This window comes from Oculina patagonica, chromosome 1 (assembly GCF_052425735.1).
Source record: "Oculina patagonica isolate OP01 chromosome 1, crgOcupat, whole genome shotgun sequence".
In the NCBI taxonomy this organism is placed as follows: Eukaryota; Metazoa; Cnidaria; class Anthozoa; order Scleractinia; family Oculinidae; genus Oculina; species Oculina patagonica.
In genome coordinates, this window is record NC_135758.1 from 31,139,636 (window position 1) to 31,163,118 (window position 23,483).

At 38.5% G+C, this 23,483-nt stretch overlaps 1 protein-coding gene across 1 annotated transcript; it reads right to left on the minus strand.

The window, feature by feature from the left end:
- Nucleotides 1–3,373: 3,373 nt before the first annotated feature.
- On the minus strand, nt 3,374–22,794 carry LOC144663893 (ER degradation-enhancing alpha-mannosidase-like protein 3). The gene is made up of 22 exons (XM_078524982.1): nt 22,549–22,794; nt 22,419–22,464; nt 20,240–20,340; nt 19,850–19,889; nt 19,645–19,757; nt 19,001–19,154; nt 18,356–18,490; nt 17,998–18,103; nt 17,608–17,705; nt 17,315–17,440; nt 16,637–16,720; nt 16,339–16,422; nt 15,941–16,065; nt 15,360–15,522; nt 14,219–14,397; nt 13,729–13,858; nt 12,064–12,148; nt 11,561–11,676; nt 10,356–10,475; nt 8,206–8,251; nt 7,505–7,702; nt 3,374–5,757 (listed from the first exon to the last, which is right to left on the minus strand). The coding sequence occupies exons 1-22, from the start codon at nt 22,653–22,655 to the stop codon at nt 5,171–5,173; spliced, it is 2,943 nt and encodes a 980-aa protein (XP_078381108.1). The 5' UTR covers nt 22,656–22,794; the 3' UTR covers nt 3,374–5,170.
- Nucleotides 22,795–23,483: the final 689 nt, after the last annotated feature.

Sequence of the window (23,483 nt, forward strand, 5' to 3'; positions counted from 1 at the left end):
TAAAGCGACCCCATTCGTATACGGAACCCTATTCTTAAAAGCGCTCCATTGGCAACTACTCTACTGAAGTCGTTGACGTGGAAAAGGTAAACCATGAACATTCACCGTACCGTACATGTAAACATTTACTGCTAAAATGAACAATTCTTGTAAAAGTAACTGAACTTTCAACAAGTTTTTGCTGTTGCAGTTTATGTTACTTGCTAGTTATTTTAAAATATATTACAGTTTTGTTTTAAACATTTGGTTGTTTCGCAAAAAATTAAATAAGCGCCCTGTCCCGAATTAGCGCCCTGTCTCGAATAAGCGTCCTCCCTAAAGGTGCCAAAAGTAAATAAGCGCCCCGGGCGCTAAATCGAATCATTACGGTACTCAAATTACCCGTCTAGTCCGTAGCGCTATCTCAAAATTCGTTGACGACAAAAATCCGTTATGTTAGGGGCAGGACAACTTCAGTGTTTCAAGGTTCCTTGCCACCAAAGCCAAAAGAGAAAAATAAATAAACGTAAGGTTTTTACTGCGCGCGCGCGGGAGGGGTTTGAGATGCCAAAGTGGCTTTGTTCCGAAATGTACTTGAAAATATAACGCACGTGAAACAGTTTGTGTTTCACTAAATAGCACGCACAGAATAACCAATCAGAAATGAGACTCACAACTATAATTAAGCCTCACTTATCACGTGTTTCCTTCACCTTTCCTCTCCAAAACGGAAAACCACATTTGCAGCCAAGCGGAGAAGGATTTGAAGAGCATAGGTCGTCAGCTTCCATGAATTCCAAGTAAGTTAATCCTAACAGTTTGGCCAGGCAGTTTTAAAAGTTTCTTTAATTTCGCGAAAATTAACCGCACGAAAGTGTATCCTCATCAAGAAAACGTGCGCATTTGTTAAAAGTCAACTTGACTAAGACTTATTAGTCGTCAGTCTTAATTTTAACTCTGTTAAAATAAAGTTTTATCAATTTCACCCTTTGTCCAGAAAAGCCATGTAGTGTCGAGGATAAACAACGCCAACTCGACTTCAACAACAACTTTTTTTCCACTACTCTGTCTCAGCAGTCGAAAGAACTGCTCTAGCTTTATAACATGTGGTAGGGGGGGGGGGGGGGGGGGTTACCCTATAACAGAGCCGTCTTTTACTGAGCATTTATCAGAGGGAGCCCAGGCTCACGCTTTGACAACTCGGTCAAAATGGCGGCGTCGAAATTATAAGGATTTGTATGAAACTTTATAGCTAAAATTCATATCGAAAGAAAATATAATAAACAGCCAGGTAAGTTCACATTTTACATCATATGTTGTCTATGTGATGGTTTTTGACTGTTATATAGCATTTAAAGCCTATTTAACCGATATTTTTAATTTTAGTTTACTCTTACCTAAATATATGTAAGGGTGAACACTTCCGACGCTTGATAAACAACACTGTTCGACAAAAACAAGCCAAATATTGCTTTTAATTTCATCCGCTCACTCCAAATCTTCGCATGGGTATAGTTTGAAGACCATACTTTCGAAACAGTAAATTTTTGATCCGGCTGCCTCTCTCCGTGATTAAAGAATACGGAAAAAATATCCAAGATTTGTACACTTTTGGCTTTCTCCAACACCTTGACTCCGATAGAGTCGACGCATTTTTAATTAGCCTTGCCTTTCACGTGCAGCCTCACGCTATGATTGGGCGATAGTTGTCAGGGCGACGACACTTCTTTCCCGTAGGGGAGGGAGGCAAACGAGACCTTCGAGGGTGCTCTGCCTTACACGTGTACACTAGCCCGAGTTCACACAGGATGATTTGACCTCACGTATAAATCTAGACTCACGGATATACCGTAATATTAATATTAACCATTTTGACGGTATACAGATTCAAAGCACGGGCACGCGACAAAACAAAAATGCTGTGAAAACTTAGCCGCAAAAGGTCTTGCGAAAAGACTACAGAAATAACGGCTAATGCTGGTACCGTGCAAGTTGTTGTTCAGCTGGGAACAGACAGGAAATGTAGCAAAATTCAAAACGCACGTGTCGACTACATTCTAAATTTATTTTCCACAATATATGCGAAAACTTTGAAATTATCGAATCACATTTGCATTGAAATAAAAAACATGTACACTTGCTTTAAATACAATACTTCAGTCTCTGTTCCCTTTTTAAAATATTTCATCGAGACATTTACGATATGTCTAATTAAGCTCGAATTTGCGGTGTCTATTGCGCGTGTAGTTATTAAAAGGTAATCTTAAGACTTTTCTTTAGCAAAGCCACTTTGAACGAACGTTTAGAGCTATTGTTCTTTGCTTCGTTACATTGTTGATGATGTTGCTGGACCTTGCTGTAGTGGCATGCTTTGTTTTGTAAAGCGGCAATGAATTTAATTTGCAAGGGTTTTCCAAAAATCCTCCCTCACGGTACATCAGTGAGTCAAGAATTATACGTGAGGCAAAATCATCCTGTGGGAACTCGGGCTAGTGTACACGTGTAAGGCAAAGCACCCTCGAAGGTATCGTTTGCCTCCCTCCCCTACGGGAAAGAAGTTTCATACAAATCCTTATAATTTCGACGCCGCCATTTTGACCGAGTTGTCAAAGCGTGAGCCTGGGCGCCCTGTGCGTTTATATGAGAAAAGTTGTCCCTGCTAATCCAGCCTCCCGGTTTCAAGCTTGCTCTGTGTATCCAGACTTGTCCCTCGAAATAGTCAAAGCCAACATTGCGTTTTCTCATACAAACGGCTCGCAGTAATTTTATATAAAGAAATGTATATTTTTTTTTGCCCGAGGTTGCTCGGTATGGAGGGAAACCCTCCTACTATGGAAAAATTTTCTTCATGTGAACAGACCATACGTTGCGCAATTTTCTGAGAGCTTTCGCTCAGAGCTGCGCCTTGTGTCTGTTATGTTAGGCCCGGACACACGCTGCAACTCCACACACAACACGAAACGAAGATGGTGATGGTAACCGGATCAAGAAGCCAAGAAAGAAAAGCAGTCCATCGTGTTTGGGTTAGAGGGCAGGTAGGATATGGGTGATAGTTGTGTTACGTCATTGCACGTGTTTTAGGAAGAAGTCGCCTTGAAATTATTGCGAGCAATTTCGCAAAAGTAGGAAGCAACTTTACGCGGAACAGTTTCAGGGGTAGACAAAGCTCACTTAGCCTTATCTGAATTTGCACTTCTTTGAACATCTGCTCAGGGCCAGCTGTATAAGTTAAAAGGAACACACTAGGCGGTACAAAACACGATATTTACATGTAACCCCTAAAACATTCGACGAGCATCCCCATCAGTGTAATAAACTCTCCGCCCCCCTCTGGTCTAAAAAAACAAGTTCTTTGGGTTGCAATTTAGCACACAAAAACAACGCAAACAGCGCGTTCAGGAGTATATTTTGTAATTTTTAATTTCAAAATGCAAGAGATGCAACCATTGTTCATATATCCGCGAAAAGAGTGAAGAATGGTTTAACTAAACATTACTCTTCTATGTTACATTTCCGCATAACTTTAATAGCACTACTCCACTCCTTATGTTTCTATTTACATTCTCCCTTGTCGAATATTTTTAAGGTTCTTTAAGGCAAAATATAATTTCAATTTTTAAGTTGGGACGTTTTCCCAGAAGCGCCAGAAATCCCCACCTGGCAATATACAGCAACTTTAAATAGATCTTATTCAAATTCACATCCTTACAAGTGTTTTCAGTCAGTAGTATTTGAAACAAAAAAGCACCTTGGAAACAAACTGAAATTCGTTTAGCAGAAATACACCATGACGATATTAATGGTGAAGGCTGACAACTTGGTTCTTGTTTTATAAAAAGGAAAATTGTACGTCAAAGGAGAACATCTTCTGTTGAGATGGCTCCGTAGTTTTGCTAGGGACACACCCACTCTCTCTAAACCGTACTGGATGAAACTTTTGTATGTGACCATTCAATTAAGCTAGCTAGCAGCAACTTTCTTTCGTGGACGGGTCAACCGTCCCCTGGAATAAATGTAGTGATAAAGTGATCCCTTAGCAAAGCAGATTGCGAATTTTCCAACAGATAATATAATAAAATTAATTTGATAAAATCAAAACCAGAGAAAAGACAAACCAATCAGAAGCACTTGTGTATTAAACCAATCAGACAAGGAAGAAAAACGCTCAGGGCCCAGTTGTTCAAAGGGTGGATAATGTTATCCACCTGATAAATCGCTATCCAGTGGATAATTCTTAACAAAACCTACTACGCTATCCACCGGATAGTGATTTATCCGGTGGATAGCGTTATCCACCCTTTGAACAACTGGGACCAGAAAGGTATGTAACCAGTGACAAGCGTGGGTGAGCAAGCATGAAGGTGCCTTAGCCAAATCGCCATTGGTTTGGGTTTTTTAAAACCCAAACAGGTTTAAAAACCTGTTTAATCAAAGAACAAACAAGTTGCTCAATTGATTTTAGCAAAGCTCAGAAAAACTGTAAACAACCAAAAGACAAACACGACAACTGAAAACCACTCTCAAGGCAAAGAAACAGCAAAGGTTTAAAATTACAAATGTGCCTATCTAAATATTAAAGATCTCTTCTTGGTACTCCGCACAAGTGATTGTACGAAGAGACAATATAAATCCAGGATAAATCTGTCCTCTCCTCCTCAAAGGTTATTTGTTTTGCTAGCACATACCCACCCTCCCCACCCCCATAACAATAACATTCCCAACCATGATATGGTGAGTTGCAATATTTTTTGTCTCTTACCAATAAATGGCATCCAAAAAGCGCTTTATAATATTTTCATTAGACGTATGGTAATTAATTTTGAGGATTAATTGAGCTCTCACTGGACAATAAATAACGAAAACTTTTTTCTTCCCAGCTGTTTCCTGCTTCATATTAGCCCATCACTAAATCTACATTAGGACGTTTGCACTATGACGTCATTTTGATACGGGAGTAGGCGCGCGAGGGTTTCTGGTACTATTTTAAAACGAGCTATTCACTTCTTTTTTCTTTATCATTAATAATTTAGTGCTAGTTATTTGTTTAAAAAAATGTAACGATAAAGTGATCCCAGCGAGGTTTAAATAACTATTGGCGCGAGAAGAAAAACACAAGTTCTTGAAGAATTGTTAGATGACGTCATAGTGTAAACATTAAAGATAATAATTGAATTTAAAATGTTTGTCAACTTCAAGTCCTCATGGTAGCATCTTCATTCTCATTGCGTTCGTCTTTTTCGTCGTTCTTGTGTTCTGTGCTTTGTGTATTCTGCTCATTTTCTAAAGACGAAGAACTATCGTTTGTGATTTGACTCGACTGAGTTGCATCAGTTCTAGTCTCACTGCCACTGTCGATTGAAGAGTCCTCGGAAGGCTTTTGTATTTCTGAATTAACAGTCTCGCTGTTTGACGTCACAGCCTCGCCCGCTGAGTCAGCATTATGTTCATGAGCATGCTCGCCACTCGGCACAGAGCATGGTCTGCCTGTGGCAGCGCAAAACACCTCATCCTGCCCCACGGACACAACACGTGGATTTACTGGTGTTTTGTCTTGTTCAGATGATGAACTTGAGGCTGTGCTTTCTTCGCTGGTTTGCGGTGTTTGTTTGTCCTGAAGTGCCTCATTTTGATCAGTATTACCGCTGTGAATGTCTTTATTTTCACTGTCAGCTGACTGCTGACTGCCATCGCTGGTAGATTCTTGGTTCTCCTGCGATTCCTTATTTACTGACGGCTCCTCCTCTTTCAGTTGCCCAGCAACTGGAGATTCTTTCTTAGCTGTGATCAGAACAGAACAAATTCATATCGTTAACGGCTAGGTCAGAAAATGTCCAAAACGTACAAACAGAGACACACAAACCTTTATATATATGAAACAAGGCATAGAAAATCTAAAACAAGTTAATTTAAAATATTCGAAAATCCTTGTAGCACCGGAAGTATTTCCGACACTGCCGTCGTCCATTGAGAGTGTCATGCGAGTAATGTTAAGTTATAACGGATGTTCTGGAGTGAACGTTTTGACGCCAGGAGTCATGGGAAGAATTTGAACAGCTGCGCAAGTCTCCCCATTCTCCTCGCGGCGCAGGTTGCTTCCCGCTAAAGCATCTGAGGCCTGGCTACGCAAGCATCTAAAGCAATTCGGCGATGACACATTCACACGCATTTGGACTCGCCGCCACTCTGGAAACTACCTTATTGTTACTTATTTTCGCGGGACTTAATTTTCGCGATTTTAAGACCCGCGAAAAAAAGGTTCTCGTGAAAAATAACGACGTGAAATTTAATACCCTTCTATATAATTCGTTATGAATATTCAACGTTGCCGTCAGTTTACTACTTAATTACCTTGGTACAGTCGTCAAACTAGCTCTACTTTGTTGCAAAGGAACATGTTAAACTGTTTTTAAAGTTTCGTTTTGTTATATGGTTTTGTTCAATGTCATTGGAAACTGTTGCAGTGGAAAATTAAAATCAGTTGGACCAATTTTGAGACTTACTGTTTGTTAATGTAGACCAGTACTTTGACACTTTTCGCGAAATTAAGTTCCCGTAATCTTATTTTTTTGGCCAAATCGCGAAATTTAAGTCCCGCGAAATATGGCCGTTCCATTTTCGCGAAATTAAGTGCCCGCGAAAATAAGTAACAATAAGGTATCTGTAGCAGTTTAACTTTTATATCTCCAAAAGTCCAGATGTAATTTCTCCTTGTTAACGGAGCTACGTCACGGGGATTTCGCAGTATTTTGGTCTAAACTGTTCTGAACTCAGCGGTAAACAACTTAACCCATGAAAACATTATCTTTGAACATATAAAGAAAATTCTTCTTAATCCTCTGTCTCCTCTGGGAGAAAAGGGCCATACATATAAAGAAATGTATAACCTTAATTTGTGGATAAAAATCAATCTACGGCTATAAATATCGAATTTTGGAAGACGCGCGGAAACAACTTGAAAAGTTTAGCCTTAATTTTTCAAATTGCAATCCATTTCCATCCGAGCCATCCGCAGCCAAAGACGCTCGTTAACAGTTTTAGTGCTCTAATATAGCATTTTTTTTTTATAAAAATGGACTATTATTTTCAGGTTTCCTATGACAAGTATAAATTTTGGCTGTTCAAAAATCTGGTAAAATCCGTGACAAAGCCCTTTTAACTGCCATACATTTCTTTCAATACCGCATTTGCTCGAATACTCGAATAAATTTTTCGCGCCTCAAGTGCGGCGCTTATTCGAGGGCGGCGCTTATTTTAGGGCGACGCTGATTTAAAATTTGGCCGCCAAAAAGAATCTTATCTTTTACAGTAAGTGAAAATAGCGTCTTTTGTTTGTCGATATTCGTCTTTTGCTGAAGAGAGAAGTGGCGCTAGGTGTCCTGGCAAAGTTCGCTGCCTTCACAACATTTACAGAACTACGTATTGTAAGAATGTTGGATAGAAAAACTAATGGGCGAGCGGTATAACAATCACTTTGAAGTTCTGGAAGTTTGGATGTTCATCGTAATGCCGTTATAAACCGTCATACCTGACAAGCCAGTAGCTTTAGAAGCCAGACGCACTGTGAGTCGTTGATTAGTGTCCTCCAGTGCAGTTATGGCGTTCTTTAGTATGCGTCCCTCTTCACTGAACAGCATCACGGCTGGTATCTTCACATCGTTATTGGAACCATCACCAGCCATAGCAAATATCTGCTGCTTATCACTCGAGCTACCTTCGTTGTTATCTGAACAGAACGAAAGCAGTTCCAGTTAAATTCAATTATGAAAATTCGACCAGCGCAAGTACCCAGGCTCTCAGACCATGGACTGACGAGAAAAGACTGCGCAAAAATCAACATTAACTACAATTTACGTTTTATAAATTATCAGCGCTCCTTTTCAACTTAGCTGTAAAATTAGTCTACCAATGAAAAAGAAATAATAATATTGTAGGCCGACTGCAAGGCAAAATTTGGTTTTGCTGCACCTCCACGGTTAATGCACTTTCAAGAGGGATTCTTTTTATAAATCTTTTTTACGAGATATTAAGCCTGTAAAGGAAGCCAGTCTTTCATCATCATTTCCCGCCGCCAAAAAGACAGAAACACAACAAAAGAACGGCTGCTAGGGCTATGATATAAACTGATCTCAATATTGAAACAGGATCAATGGCCATCGAGTTAAGCAAGGTTGCCAAAGAAAGTTGCATCTTTCTCACAACAAACTAAGAAGTCTTTGCAGATCTTACCAATGATTATCACACCAACAGCACCTGCAGTCTGTGCGTGACGAGCCTGTTAACAAATCACAAACAAATGTCAGTGGCTCATCAATTATGGTGTACAGTCGAAGCTCTCATAAGCGGACAACCTCGGGAAGCGAAAAAAGTGTCCGTAACTGAAGCTGGTCGCTTACGAGAATGGTTCTCGTAAGCGGCCACTAGAGGTGTAGGGGATAGATGGCCGCTTACGAGAACTTGCCCAGCTAACAATTACCGGACGGACGTGTATGACGACAAAACAAACACTGAAAAATGGTACTGTAATTACTCTAAAATCATTGTGAAAAAACGACCATGTGAAGTTGATTGATAAAACCAAGATACACAGGTTCTCTCACACTGAAATGCATTTTTGTCTGCCACACAACGATGCAACAGCACTTTATTGACAAGAACAAAAAAAAAGCTGTTGCACCGAAGGCAAGAACAAAAAACTGAATCACATGACCGAGCATGAAAACTGATATCCTGACTAGGACCCAGGGTTCCCCGTTCAGTGTGAGAGAACTTCATTTCTTGCCTCTTTCGCAAGCTCAGCCGGCAAGAAAACCATTTATAACAAGGATTTTCTTTGGGGTGTCCGTCTACGGGAGCTAACAACAAAGAAAAAAGTCCAAGTCGTAATCTCTTAAAGTGTCCGCGGCCGCTTACGGGAATGTCCGCTTACGAGAATGTAAAAATACAGAGTTTGTATGGGAGTTTACAAACAAGGCGGCCGTAAGTAGAGCTGTCCGCTTAAGAGAGTGTCCGTAAAGAGAGCTTCGACTGTATCTACTAGTAGTACCTATCGGTAAGTGCCAACGAGCGAAATACTCATGTTTGTTCATAAGAACAGATATTGAATGGTTTTTGATAGAACTATATTCGAAATGACCACTGATACGGTAAATTGTATTTTAGGTAATATGCGAAAAAAGTGCTATTTCTCTGGTGTTCATAAATGACACAGGCTTGATAGCCGTAGTTTCCAGCGCGCGTATTCTCGCGATCGCGCACTCTTTTAAACACACTAAAACGTACACAGATGTCTGCTACGCAGGCTACGGGTTTGACAGATTGATAACTCTTGACAAATCTTTATATTCTTTTCAACGTTAAAATGTCACAGCATTCAGCATTCTCATAAGTCAGGGAAACTCTATTTAAAGTCAACAGTCCGCTTTTGATTTTCATGTCTCTCTTCGATCGTAAATCAAAGGACTCCAAAGTCAAAATATTATTTCATCGCTTTGAAGACCTTGATGTTTATTTTTTCGGCGGTCGAATATTCTGTAGGGTATTCTCTTTCGATTTATAATTCCCTAAAGGTGTATTTATCGGTAAAGGGATGTAATGAATGACCACATTGAAAATTTTAACAGCGAGCCGCGTGGACGCCATTTTGGTCATTTGCTCTCTAGCAAGGAGTGAGAGACTGGGAACCAGTTGGGAAGAACAATACAACCCAAATATGGGGTTTACTTACACCCAAATATGGTCAAAAAAAAAGTCCCTTACGCAGAACTTAAGATTTTCTCTGCCTATACACTCATACGCACACGGCTCTATGATTCTGCCGCCTCGACAGCCTCACCTCTTGGCTCGGCTGTCTCGTTGGCAATAACAGGAAACTCGACTTTGATCGGTTTTGCGCGGGCTTATTTGTCGCGTAATTGGCGCGCGTAATTACGTGAGTGTACCTCTTACAGTTGTCCAATTACAACTTTTTTAACTGGATACCTGTAATTACCTACGCCATTCGCGTGTCAATCAAGTGCACTTAGATGGGTTCTTTCTTGCTGTTTTCCTACTGTTTGTACAACCGACTTTTTCAAACAAGAAGTCCTCATGAAATTATTCCTCCGATTACTCCCTGAATTGTACTCCACTCAGTCCAATTTCTATTACTCATGTTTGGTTTTCGTAACATGAATTGAGACTATGCATAATACCACTCCCCCAAATGAGAAGCTAGCCCGTCAAAGGCCATTCATGCATGACAAATGATGCATAAGAAGTGTGCAGAGATGCATTGTGAGTAACCTGTCTTGCCTTAAACACTACACATAAGGCAATGTTCAGTGCCTGAATCCAAGCCTACAAATTAAGCCACTGTGTTTCACTAAATCTGTTAATACCTTGTCAATGAACATACACTCGCCCCTTTCTATCACAGCAATTCTGTGCTTCAGCTCCTCTGCATTAGTGAGAGAGGAACACGCCTTAATCGGCTCAGCTATAGTAACCTCTGCACCCATCTGAAAATAAAACAGTTCAAGTTTAAGAACACTTGTGCTAAATGTGTTCAATGGTTGTGTGCTTGCTTTTTCATTGGTTGTGTGCTTGCTTTGACTTTTCTAAGTTTAGAAGAGTCTGAGTTGATAGGTTCCCTTTGAGAAGGACGATGGTACCGTATGTATACGTGAAAAGAGAATGCTGATATCCTATGTCAGGACAGAAGCTAATGAGTTGTGTAACTGGTCCAGCAAATGCCCCTTTTATGTACAAATGATACACACTATTCAATATTGGATGTGCTAGCATGCAATGCAGACGTGATAAAAATTCGAAGCCCTGCGCAGTGTAGGTGCTGAATGTATTTAAATGATAAAAATGTAAATACTACGCTGTAGTCAAAAAACTATTCCCGACGTTTCGGCAATGCTGCCTTCTTCAGGGGGACAAAACTATTTCGCCGTTAAAAAGTTTGTTGTATAACACACGTGCGTGTTATACAACAGAAGGCAACATTGCCGAAACGTCGAGAATAGTTTTTTGACTACAGCGTAGTATTTACATTTTTATCATTTATGCAATGCAGACGGGTTTGATGGACGAGCGTTGGATGATTTTGTTCACGTTTCTGGCCTAAGAGTCACTCATACACCCTAGGACTCTTTTTTCCTCTCTCCCCAAGTCTTGTCCGAGTTTGAATTCAAATGTGCTCGCTGGCTTACATATGCCTGCATTGCAGGCTATGGCTGTGCTAGCATGGGTACATCTTTTTTTTAAATTGTTACTCTCTCCCTTCCAATAATACTCAGTAAGAGAGAACAGATCTGAAATGAATATATGAAATTCATATATTTGTACTGCGGATATACATTTTAAGCAAATGAAAGATCATCGCCGTCATCGCAGTATTGTACTCAACTTAAGCAGTTGAGAAAAGCAAGCCTGAAAAAAATTCAGGCTTGAATGGGATTCGAACCCATGTCCTCTGCGCTACTAGTGCAGCGCTCTAACCAACTGAGCTATCAAGCCAACTGGGAGCTGGTCACTTGTGAGAACAGATCATTAAATAGAAGCATGGAGGGTGAGCTGTGTAATGTGCATTACTCACCCCTACATCTCCTCTGCTCAGATCCAAACCAAACTGTGCTGGACAGGCATTTAGAACCACGTCTCCCTTGTAAGGTGAAGACATGAGCTGGACCACACGAGGGTTTTCCTGAACAACTAAAAAGAAATGAATATCATTATTAGTACACTTTGTCTGTGGCGATCGGTAGACGTAATTTCAGTAGAATGACTAGAGCGCGCTAATATTATAACGAACTCATTTTCAATACTCTGATGAAGGTGGACAGAGGCCACCGAAAATTTAGTGTTTAATAATCTCAGATCGGATGAATCATTCTACTGAAATCATTATTAGTACCTTCACTGAACTGAATTTCAAGAAACAAAAAAAATTTGAACTGGTAACACCATGCGCTAAATTATTGGAAAAGAGAATTTGATTTTAGCATGATATTTCAACTATCAGCAAAGATTAGTGAGTAAGAAAAAAACATGCAATCGCACATCACTGTTGTTGTAACCTGAGTAGTTGTAAGGGTTTACCTGATTCATCATTACGTTGTTTTGCCAGTTCAATCATCTCTTGCATGAACTTGATGCCATCTTCTGCATCAGCTTGTGTCTCAGCCTGGGTAAAAATGGAAGAAAACCAAAACGGTTCAATGTAAGACTCGCGTGAATAAAACAAGAAAAGATCTATAATGCAAAGCACCACCTTGAGAACCTCAGACAGTTTTGGCACAACAACATCGATCGATTGATTGATAATAAATCAGTCAATCAGTCAATCAAACAATCAATCAACCAGTCAGTCAGTCATATTATGTGTGTCTGTCAGGTAGGTGGACAGACAGACACATCAGTACTGTTGATATGTCATATAAGTCAGTCAGTCAGTCAGTCAGCCAAACAATCAATCACTCACTTACTCGCTCGCTCGCTTGTTACTCACTCACACAATCAGTCAATCAACCAATCAACCAATCAGTCAGTCAGTCATATCATGTGTCTGTCAGGTAGGTGGACAGACAGACACATCAGTACTGTTGATACGTCATATAAGTCAGTCAGTCAGTCAGCCAAACAATCAATCACTCACTTACTCGCTCGCTCGCTTGTTACTCACTCACACAATCAGTCAATCAACCAATCAACCAATCAGTCAGTCAGTCATATCATGTGTCTGTCAGGTAGGTGGACAGACAGACACATCAGTACTGTTGATATGTCATATAAGTCAGTCAGTCAGTCAGCCAAACAATCAATCACTCACTTACTTGCTCGCTCGCTTGCTTACTCACTCACACAATCAATCAATCAATCAATCACTCACTCACTCTCTCGCTCGCTTGTTACTCACTCACACAACCAATCAATCAATCAACCAATCAGTCAGTCACTCAGTCAGTCAACCAACCAATCAACCAATAAATTCATTAATATTTTATTAAATTATTTATTTAACTTTCATTGTAAGTTAGTTTACTGTTTTACAGTCATTTATGAAGGCAAAGTAAACACTTAGACAACAGACAGCTAGAAAACTGGTAATTAAAAACTTTACAACTAAGTTACAATAGTATTTTATTGAGTTGAAATGTCTGGTGAGATGGATGTTATGATTAGGTCGATTACAAAAGTTAAACTTACAACGAAAATGGTAAAAGTGCCATCCTCACTTTCATTGGGGGCATCACTGATGGCCTAATGTAAATTATAAAGTGAACCTTGTCATGTTTGACTGAGAGATTGTTTAGGAAGATTAGATGACATGCAACGATGAAACTGTTAGCAGAGTGGATGCTACGGTGTCAAATTTGCATTTGTTGTGGAAAGGTCATGGGAAGCAATATTGTCAGTGGTTTCTGATCTTTGCTATGTTATTGAAAGTGTTGGAACTGAACTTGCACTTTAGTGCCGACTGACACTCACAAAGGAATGTCCCTGTAGACTGTTGCAGGGAGGTTTAAATTAATTCTATTAATTTGGTAATTCAGGTCATTAGTAAGACAAGCTATCATGCTTTTTAACTAGAGTTATTGTTACAAATTGAGAAAATTATTCCATTGCATTTATGTTATGGTTGGAGTGCCCTTATGTAACATATCAACTTATGTGTCTGTCTTTCCACCTATCGGGCAGACACACATGAAATGACTGACTGATTGACTGACTCAGTGAGAGTCAACTACCATTAGTTAATCTTACCGATGAAGCAGTTTGCATGAGTTGTATTCTGCCATCCTTTGTTTGAACCACAGTGATACCCATGGACTTCAGCGTGTTTATATGCTCTTGATTGCCAGGTACAAACTGTTCAGCTCTTAACCGAGGAGGCCTAAAAATATGTAATCACACAGATGTTGGAAAAGAAAAGGGGTAAAATCACGCAAGAGGTACATTCTGTTTATGTTTTGCTCTAGGAGTTTTTCCATTGTTCCTGAATTTAATCTGGATTAGCACAAAGTAAACAAAGGTGCGGCCACTCATTGAAAATGTTCCTAGATTATATCACAGACAATAACCACAGTGTCACTGTCTGAGTAAGTCATGTCTCAGGACTATTTAGCAGACAGAACACATGTCACAACAGAAAAACAATTTATAATTTCACATATTTTCATACCAAAATTTATATTATAAAGAAAGCAAATTAAGTTTAAAAAACAATGTACATTTCAATGGTAGAGTTACTCACTTGTTAGAGCTGAAAGCAAAAGCTTGCTTTTTGTTAGGACAGCTACCCTGTGCTTGTGCACGACTTTTACGTCGCACCTCCTCAGCAAACTCTGCAGTTGAAGCTTGTTCATGTTGTGTTATGGGACATGTATACTCATGCTCATTGTCTGAGCTAAGGGTCAAATTATATTTAAGTTCCTGTGTGTAACAAAAGAAAAAACCTTTGGTGACTAAAGTGTCAGATTAACAGACTGAGAGAGCTAACAATGTTTGAAGTTGTTAGTTTAACATAAATGTGGACTACATAGACATGGACCAAGAGGTTTTTCCCAATAGAATGACCTTTTACAGACTGAGGGTTCAGAAAAGGATTCCACAAGTAGGAAAGGTTAGGGGGAAATTTAATTTTACATGTAGGTATTATAAATGCCTTCCAAAACATCTCGAAAAGATGCACCTAACGGCTAACTCATATAATTATTTTTTATTTAGAGTTTACTCAAGTGAAAAGTTTAAAAAGAATTGCACCACATTGTATTTCTACTGTAGGTCTGTGAGATGCCTGGTACCATCTTTCATGGAAGGTATATGAAAGGGTTACTTTTAGTGTCAAAAAGGTATATACTGTAATTTTCATCAATGAAGAAAGTTACGTATAAAATAGAAAATGTTGAAACCATCTTGGTTTAAAAAGTTTTAAAAAAGGAGACGCCATTTTGAAGTTCACTTAACATCATTATCAAGTCAAAAACAAATAAAATTAGGTACGACTATAAATGTATTAGAGACCCAGATAAAAGGTAAAAAATGTCACAATGATGTAATAAGGTATTTGCATGCAGTCACATAAAGAGTTTGGCACAAATAGAGTCTTAAAAGATGTCGTAAAATTGATTTACATTGTAAACCAATAATTTTTGGTGGCATTTCTTTATTTCTTTATATGCAACCCTCAAAGACACTTGATGGGTAAACATAGGAGTTCTGTCCTGGATACCCTAGGATATCCAGCAAATATTTACTCCCCTAAACCAAGCAATAAACATCCCCACCCCTTTCACATGGGAGACCCCCCTGGGATGTGTGCAACACTACAGCATCAATGTAAAATGTTACGCATGGATTTATAACCATTGTTAACACCATCTAGCTGCTCATACCTGTGATGCCGATGCATTCACAGCCATAGTGGACAGACTGAGAGGAAGAAGATGAGCCTCCGTTGTTAAAATAAACTGGTTCATACTAAACACCAGGTCTTCTTTTTCAGTAAACAATAAATACAGGTACTTGAATGTCTCTGCTAGAACAAACGAGTCCATCCTAAAGACAAATTATTACACAATCAGTTACTCATTATTGGTAGGTGATTTTTTTTTTGCTTAGGTGAAAATTTCTCTGTCAGGCCCCTTTCCCTCTTTTGTTGGAATTCTATTATTTTCATTCTTGGCTGGCAAATTTGATCATTGATTTTCTACCACTATGTTCACTATTCATTTTATAAAAATAACAGCTGAATGTTATGTGTGCTCTGAACCAATGGCTAGTACTTTCCATGGTTATAATGACATTGTATCAGTTACAACTCACTGCATTTTTACATTTCTCAGAGTAACTGTTTACAACTTACTGAAGGTACGAATAATTGTTCCCACTTCAGTTTTAGCAGTTAACAAATTAGAAATACTTGATTGTGGCACATGTTACATGTATTCGCAAAATATACATGTATTCACTTCACCTGTCTTCATGGCTGAGTGTCCTGACATCTCTAAGAGCGGCAAATCCACAGGGTACCCTAGCATGTTCATTAATCTTTTCCACGATATGCTTTCCGACCTCAAGATAATATGGATCTCCTGTGGCCTGTCAATAAATCAATTAAAAAAATGATTTGAATTTGTATATTTTAAATTTCATTTTTAATTCAATTTTGTCAAATTTACACCTTTTTCTTAAACCCAACCTTTGACGGAAGTTTTCCAAAATACAGTGTATTAGATTTGCATGATGTACAGGTCTGTATCTTTTCCCCACAACTTTGACAAGTAGGCACCATAATATTGGTAATAGTTATAATTTTACATAATATTAAATTCTTAATTTTTTGTTACTGGATAGTAAATTAAATTGCCTCACCTCATAAAGAAAGTAGGTGCTTTCCACAAGCTCAGGTCTAAGAGGATGCTGTCCCCAGTGAACCTCAAAATCAGTGGTGAATGCCTAGCAAAACAAATCACATGTTTATGTGACTTAAGTAATTAATCACAGAAAGATAAACTGGTCTGGTTACCTGCCATTTTGAAATGGGTGCAAATGAAACATGAATTTTTAGTACATCCTTCAAGTTTTGTCAGAAAGAAATACTTTTGCAAAATATCTCAACTTAGTGATTGATTTTTGTCATTTTTTTAATATACAGTGAGGACGAAACTACCTCTGGTAGGAAGGTGTGTTTCTTGGAGACCTCGTACAGCATCTGGTGCATTTCAATTGCCTTCTTCAGGTCGCCCTTCAGCACCTGCAGGATGTACAATACAACACAATTACAGTCCTGTCTGTACGAATAAGTCAGCAGGCTGGTACTGGGAGCAAGAAAGAGGCTCAAAGAGATGTGAATAGCAACCATGCAGCAATGCTATGTGGTCAATCAATCAATTAACAATCAGTCCATCTGTCTGCACGAATAAGTCAGCAGGCTGGTACTGGGAGCAAGAAAGAGCTGCAAAGAGATGTGAATAGCAACCATGCAGCAATGCTATGTGGTTAATCAATCAATACCTGATTCCCTCTATAGCACGCGCCTGCAGGGAATCATGGTAGTTGTATTCATCAAACCATGTGCGAGACTCAGCAACGATGCACATTGCTGAGTCTCGCGCATGGTTTGATGAATACAACTACCGTGATTCCCTGCAGGCGCGCGCTATAGAGGGAATCGGCTATTAACAATCAGTCCATCTGTCTGTCCATCCATCTGACTGTTCAGCCATGAGTCAACCAGTCAATCAGACAGACAGCCAGTCAGTCATTCAGCCAGTCAATTAATTCATTTAAAGTGGTCAGTACACTTATAAGTTCTGTTATCTTCTCTGGGGGATATTGTTCAGCTTACTTGAAGTCCTGGCCAGAATGCTTGCAGTGCATCCATGTAGGCATGAGTTGTTCTGTCAGGCTGATGCATCTGAACACTCAGGAACATTTGGCCTTGGTTTATGTACTGCATTATGGATTTGTAGTGCTGTTCACAAATTAAAAAGACATCATTCAGTTTATTTACATTAGGGTTGTTACCATTCACTGCAGCAGTATCTCAGATTTCATTGATACTAGATGTAATGACTATCTAAGACATTTTTTTCTCAATCAAAGTAACAGAAATAGCAAACAAAAGGCATTACAATGTACCTTGTTAAACCTTTCCAAGTAGGTTTCATCTCCAAGAAGAATGTAAGCTTTCAAGCAGTACTCATAGTATGAGTCAATACCAGCACCAACACTGCTGTCTGTTGATGACAAACATTATGATTGTATAAAGTCAAATACGCCAAAATTATATGCATGTTACAGTTATTTAAACAACATCAAAAATTATTTGCATGCAACAAATTAATAATTTACTAAGCTTTTGATTACATTACTTGAGCATGATTTAAGGATAAATTTAAGCTGCTACCAAAACAAGTCAGTTTAGGTAGTTACCAAAACCAAAATCCAATTCATTTGATAATATTGCAAAGAATTATGTATAAACTGAGGGTTAACTTCCAAACATGTGTGAGTTAAAGCTGTTTTTACCTCTCCTAACCCAATCCCCATTGTGAATGTTTATAACAGTGCCAACCAAATCACTAGCCCGACTACGGTGAATCCAAATTGCCTCCATAGCTTTCTGTGCCTTCTCCTGTTACCATAAAAACATAAAAAGATAAGTAATGTTTTTATAAATTAGATGCCTTCTGAGTTCATAAAAATTGCAATTCTTCTTCCTAAGAAATCTCTCATAGGGAATTGAATCCCACCACAAGATCAAATAATTAATTGCATAATAAGAGATCAGAAACCCAAAACCCACCATTTTGATTAATACTGACAACATTTCCAGAGTTCCAGAGTTAATTTATTACTCTTGGATACTTAAATCTATGCGCCATACCTCAAATATATGATCCCCAGTGAGTCTAGACAGAGCACCAAATTCCATGATCATTGTTCCAGCACATGCAGTACAGGTGTCTGACTCACTGCCTGTCCCAGATGATGGGTGGTGTATGCCGTACTTTAGGTTTACCTACAACACAACAAAGATTTGAGCTGACTGGAAATACTGTTGTTGTAAAATGAACAAAGTTCAAAAGATAATTTATTCAATTTCTTGGCCTAAAAAAGATGCCATTTCATGCAATGCTCCTCAGTCAGTTCCACTAAAGGAAAAATCAGCAAAACCATGGATCTGAAGTTTCAATAATAATTATTATTCAAATTATCATTTTTCCAGGGCAGTTGAATGTTGGCCTTGCCCATCAGGCAAGTGAAAAGGAAGAGCTATTTGCTTGACATGAAAATCTACACCCCAGACAACTGGATGCACTTTTTATTAAGCCCTGGAATCATTATTAAATCTTTTTTTGAAACTCTCACACTGAAAACATGAAGCATGTACCAATTAACTTGTAAATAAAAGTGACATTGAACATGTGTCATTACAAATGCAAACACGTCAGTTGATCTTCATCAAGGTACTGCCTATGTCTCATAACTGCAACGGAGATTACATCTTGAACCATCTAAAGCAACTTACACGAGGATAGGGTATACCAGTCGAGGTATTAAAGGCTGGTAACAGTCGATAACCAATTTCCTTGGCCATAGGCACTAGTTCATTGTTATACCACAGCATGCCTTTGCCAGAATTTTTCAGTGCCACTGCAGCAAAATGTCCACCTAGAAGTCCCCTGCAAAAAATTAAACACACACATAAATTTACAGTTTGCAACACCAACCCTCCAAGTTAAGAACAATTTAGAACTTTGCCATGGCGACTAAAATTTTGGAGCCGGCAACTAAATTGGGAACCAAAGATGCACCCTTGGCGACTAAAATTGAGAAGGATTGAAAGCGTAAGCTTAATTTATCCACTAAATTTTTCACTGGCGACCAAACTTGAGCAGTGGGTGGCCAAATGGCTACTAAGGAAGAAAATAAAATTGGAGGGTTGCAAAGTTTTCATTACCACAAAATCTACCGGGTATATCATATAAAATTAAAGAGCTTAGTTATACATCATTCAATGGTTGTTTCTCAACTCTACAAAGTGTTACAACTTGTTGAAGGAACAGACAAACAGCCTTAATTCTCATCAAGTTTCTAAACTTATTTATACTGGTAATTATAGTTGTATCATTGCGTTATTTTGTTACTATGATGTACATGGTTCTCACTTACCCCAAGACCCTTATGTTTGTTTCAAACACCGAAACTACCACATCATTATCAAATGAAACATCTCTGATCACCAATCTTACAGCATTTTCAAACTCTTCTACATCTCCTAAAACCTTGAAACAAAATCACAAAAAATGTTACAAGCAATCAAGGAACAGAATCAAGAATGATTAAACAGAGATTGAAGTTACTGAATGCAACTTACTGCTAATGTGTCCAATGTGTCAATAAGCGTCAAGGAAAACCTTAGAAAAAGTAACAGCAACAGTCATTAAATTCAGCATTGTTTCTATTATATGTATCAAAAAATGGATGCATTCCAGATAAGAGAGGGGTATTGGGTCAAAAACCCAGCAAAAAAAGCCACCTGACAAGACAAATAATAGAAAACTTCTAATGACTTGATGAGAGCAGTGGGGATTTTACCAGTTGAAAAAGACTTGACCCAAGCACCAGATTGGTCTCATCTTGGAATCCCCATCCCATTCATATTATGCCTTTTTCATATCCCCCACTCTGTCCCACCTCACTCCACCCCAGGGTGGGCAAAATAACCTGTAGCTTGAATGTACCAAGTTAAGTTTAACCAACTCACTTTCCAAGGGCATCATCGACATCCCCTCGGCTAGCGTCTACACCTCTCACACGGCCTTTACAGCTGAGAGGCATAAGCTCATCAGCAGGATAGGCATGGTCCTAGAAGCAATAACATTATTATAATTAACAGTTTGAAACAAGTCTATGGACACAAAATATTTTAATTTGCATGGTTTGCAGGTTCAAGTTGTTAGGATTTTACCTATTTTACAAGGATAAAGATCCTAAGGTGGAATGGAGAGAACCAAAGCCACATATGAGGGTTCTGATAGCCATTCGAAGGAGTGGAATGACATGGCAATGATCATGAGTCATCCATGTTTCACAAGCTAATGGGCAGACTTGATCAGTGGAAAATTGTTCTAGTCAATGTAAATGTAACCTCCAAGTGAGTCTTTGTCTGGAACTCGGAGTTTTTCAGTTTAATGCAAAAATTTAATCACGCGTATTATATCTTTTAATTATAACTTAAGTGCATAGATATGTATTGTGCAGACAATTATTGTGTCCAAGCCACCCCAACTCAACTGAACTTTTCAAAGAATCGATTATCAGAACCTTTTGAATCTATTCACACCAGTTGTACAAACAAAGCAGCTATTACAACAAGACTATTTTCCTTTTAACAGCTGATCTCTCAAAAATATAGACACAAAATCTATTATAGCCTACACCATTTGGCAACTGGAAAAACAATCTGCTGTCAAGATCGCATAGCAACAACACTCCTTTACTGGAATTCCTGCCAACCAAGACCCTTTAGTTGCTATTCACATTAACTAAAAATGTTGCATTAATTAACAACAAATTCAAATATCATAAATAGGTAGTGTTTAAGCATCAAATAAACCAGTTTTCTCCATTGAAAATAATATTTCTCAAGATTCCTTCAGAGGTTTAGAGCCACCACGAATGCTGAGGAAATAAAAGACGTGGGAGAGTATTTCTATAAATGGCTTCCTCGATATCACATATCAAAATGTTTTTTATTTCTTTTAGAAAATAATTCAAAAAAACTTTTAATGTTTTATTTGAGTAAAAGGCAACTCTGAGAGCAAAATGACAAGAAATAGCTGCTTTTTTAAGCTACTAATAGTTATTTTAATTATTCACCATTTCCATTCAGATTATTCACACATAAACATGCTTATCTAACAGCTGGTTCTGATACTAATTAAAAGTCATCTGTGTTCTTCTGAACAACGCATCCGACCAATCCATATATACTGCACAGAATTTGAGTAGCTGGCTTATAAAGCCTTCCTTCAATCATGATTTAACTTAGCCAATTCATGATGCCAACGAGCAAAAAAGCAATTTTTTGTGCAGTTGTAAAAGCCACCCTTGCACAGGTTTCATGCCGAACTAGTTTGTATGTTGTGAAAAATTCCACTCTGAATTTTTTGCAATTTTCTGGCGATTGTTTGACATCATCTGTGCAAGGATGACTCTATATGACTTTAGCAATGCCCTGGCAACACAGCCTCCACAAAAAAACAACATTACACCTGTGTAGCAGAGCATGATCATATTCAATTCCCAGATTCACAGTGTGGGCAGCGCTTAATGCTAAATTTATAAACAATGTAGAAGTGCAGAAATACACCACCCACCTTACTGATTGCTGTATATTTATATATAAAGACGTGTTGGCTTTTTAGCCTGTTTAAATGCTCAACCTTAAATGATTAACATATTTAAATAAATGTTCACATCTAAATTAGCAAAATATGCTGAAGAATTACTGAGGGTGGTCAGCCTTAATTTTACTTCCTTTTGAGTAATATGATAACTATATAAGAAACCTAGCTTGATTGTGTCATCTACTATAGATGGTTTCAGAAAGACTTCATATATTGCAATACTTAGCTTATGCCACTCTGACTCACTTTGGATATACACGTTTTCACGTACACATCTGCTAAGAGCTCGTAAATTTCCAAGTTTATAAATAAAACACTAAGCTACAACTAACTCTGTACAACTTTCACGTAATATAAATTTCAACAACCAGTTTCTTGATTCATCGAAACACCGCAACAATATAAATACAGACAATACTGTTTTTAACAGCGAGATACTAAAAGTCGTCACTCAGTTTGACCGTTTGCGTAACCGCTTTATGTTGCTCAGGTATAGCATTAACAAAGGATGCTTGTGTTCGAAATTATACTAACCATGTAAGAGTTGTAGGCATGGCGAAACATCTCCAACACTTTCTCCCTATAAAACAACACAAAAAAATATTAAATATATATGCAATGAAGGGGCTTACTACATGAATAAAGCCTCAACAAGTAAACCAACCTCATTGTATGCTTCTCTTCGGGCGTCATTGAGGAATGACTGGATTCGCCACCGGCATAAACAAGGGAAAGACATGCTACCAAGGATAACAAACCAGTCCGACTCATTACGGCGAACTGAATGGACAAAAGTCCAGTTTACGGGTAAGCGAGTTGTTGTTGTGTCAAATCACATGGTTTCAGTCCCTTAGTTCCACCAGACGCGTTTTTATCGTGAAACAGACAACAGCCATGTTCGTAACTTCTTGCTTTCGTGGCAAAGAGGAATTTGGGACTGGAAGCGAATGACGTCAGACGCAAACGCCCACGCAGCGTGCAATCACGCGCGATAACGCGCGCGGAGATGGAGCACAGGTGCAACAAAAGCTAGCTGGGCTGGTTTCTTTGTTTTAATTTTTTGCGCGTCTCTCAAACGAATTAATTTACATGTAACAAAGCAGCAGTGAAAAGCAAGCTTGCCCAAAAAATTATGGAACTCTTCCATCTGAAAAATATAATAATTTTCAATGTATACCTGTTTTGTAAATAGTAAAAAACTGTGTCTTGAAATCGGTTTATTTGCAGATTTTGAAAAAATAAAAAATATCAGCTTCGGGATGCCATTGTTGTTGCAATAGAAACGTCTGTTGCTAGGAAACCAATAAAGAATAGAACTTTGGTCATGTTACCTATAAAGTATAGAATGACAAAAATCAAAGGTTGCCTCTTGACCAACTAATTTATTTCTATAAGTCTCACCCGGTACCCAGGGCTGAAAAAAAAAGGAAATTCCACATGGAGGGGGAAACGGTACAGTCTAACCAGGCCTTATGCCTACCATCAATACAGCCACTTTCTTAGCTTTTGGCCTTAAAGGAGAAGTTCACTCCAGAATGGCCATTTATTTTCTTTACGCCTATAAACTGTTTATACAAAGATATGTTATTCACCAAAATT

What these genes read in the sequence shown, in the direction of transcription:
- LOC144663893 (XM_078524982.1), bottom strand. Translation starts at nt 22,655, where the DNA reads ATGAGTCGGACTGGTTTGTTATCCTTGGTAGCATGTCTTTCCCTTGTT. An exon ending in GAAGAGAAGCATACAATGAG is followed by an intron (nt 22,465 to 22,548) that starts GTTGGTTTACTT and finishes GTTGTTTTATAG; the next exon opens with GGAGAAAGTGTTGGAGATGT. An exon ending in AACACACCTTCCTACCAGAG is followed by an intron (nt 16,423 to 16,636) that starts GTAGTTTCGTCC and finishes TTGTTTTGCTAG; the next exon opens with GCATTCACCACTGATTTTGA.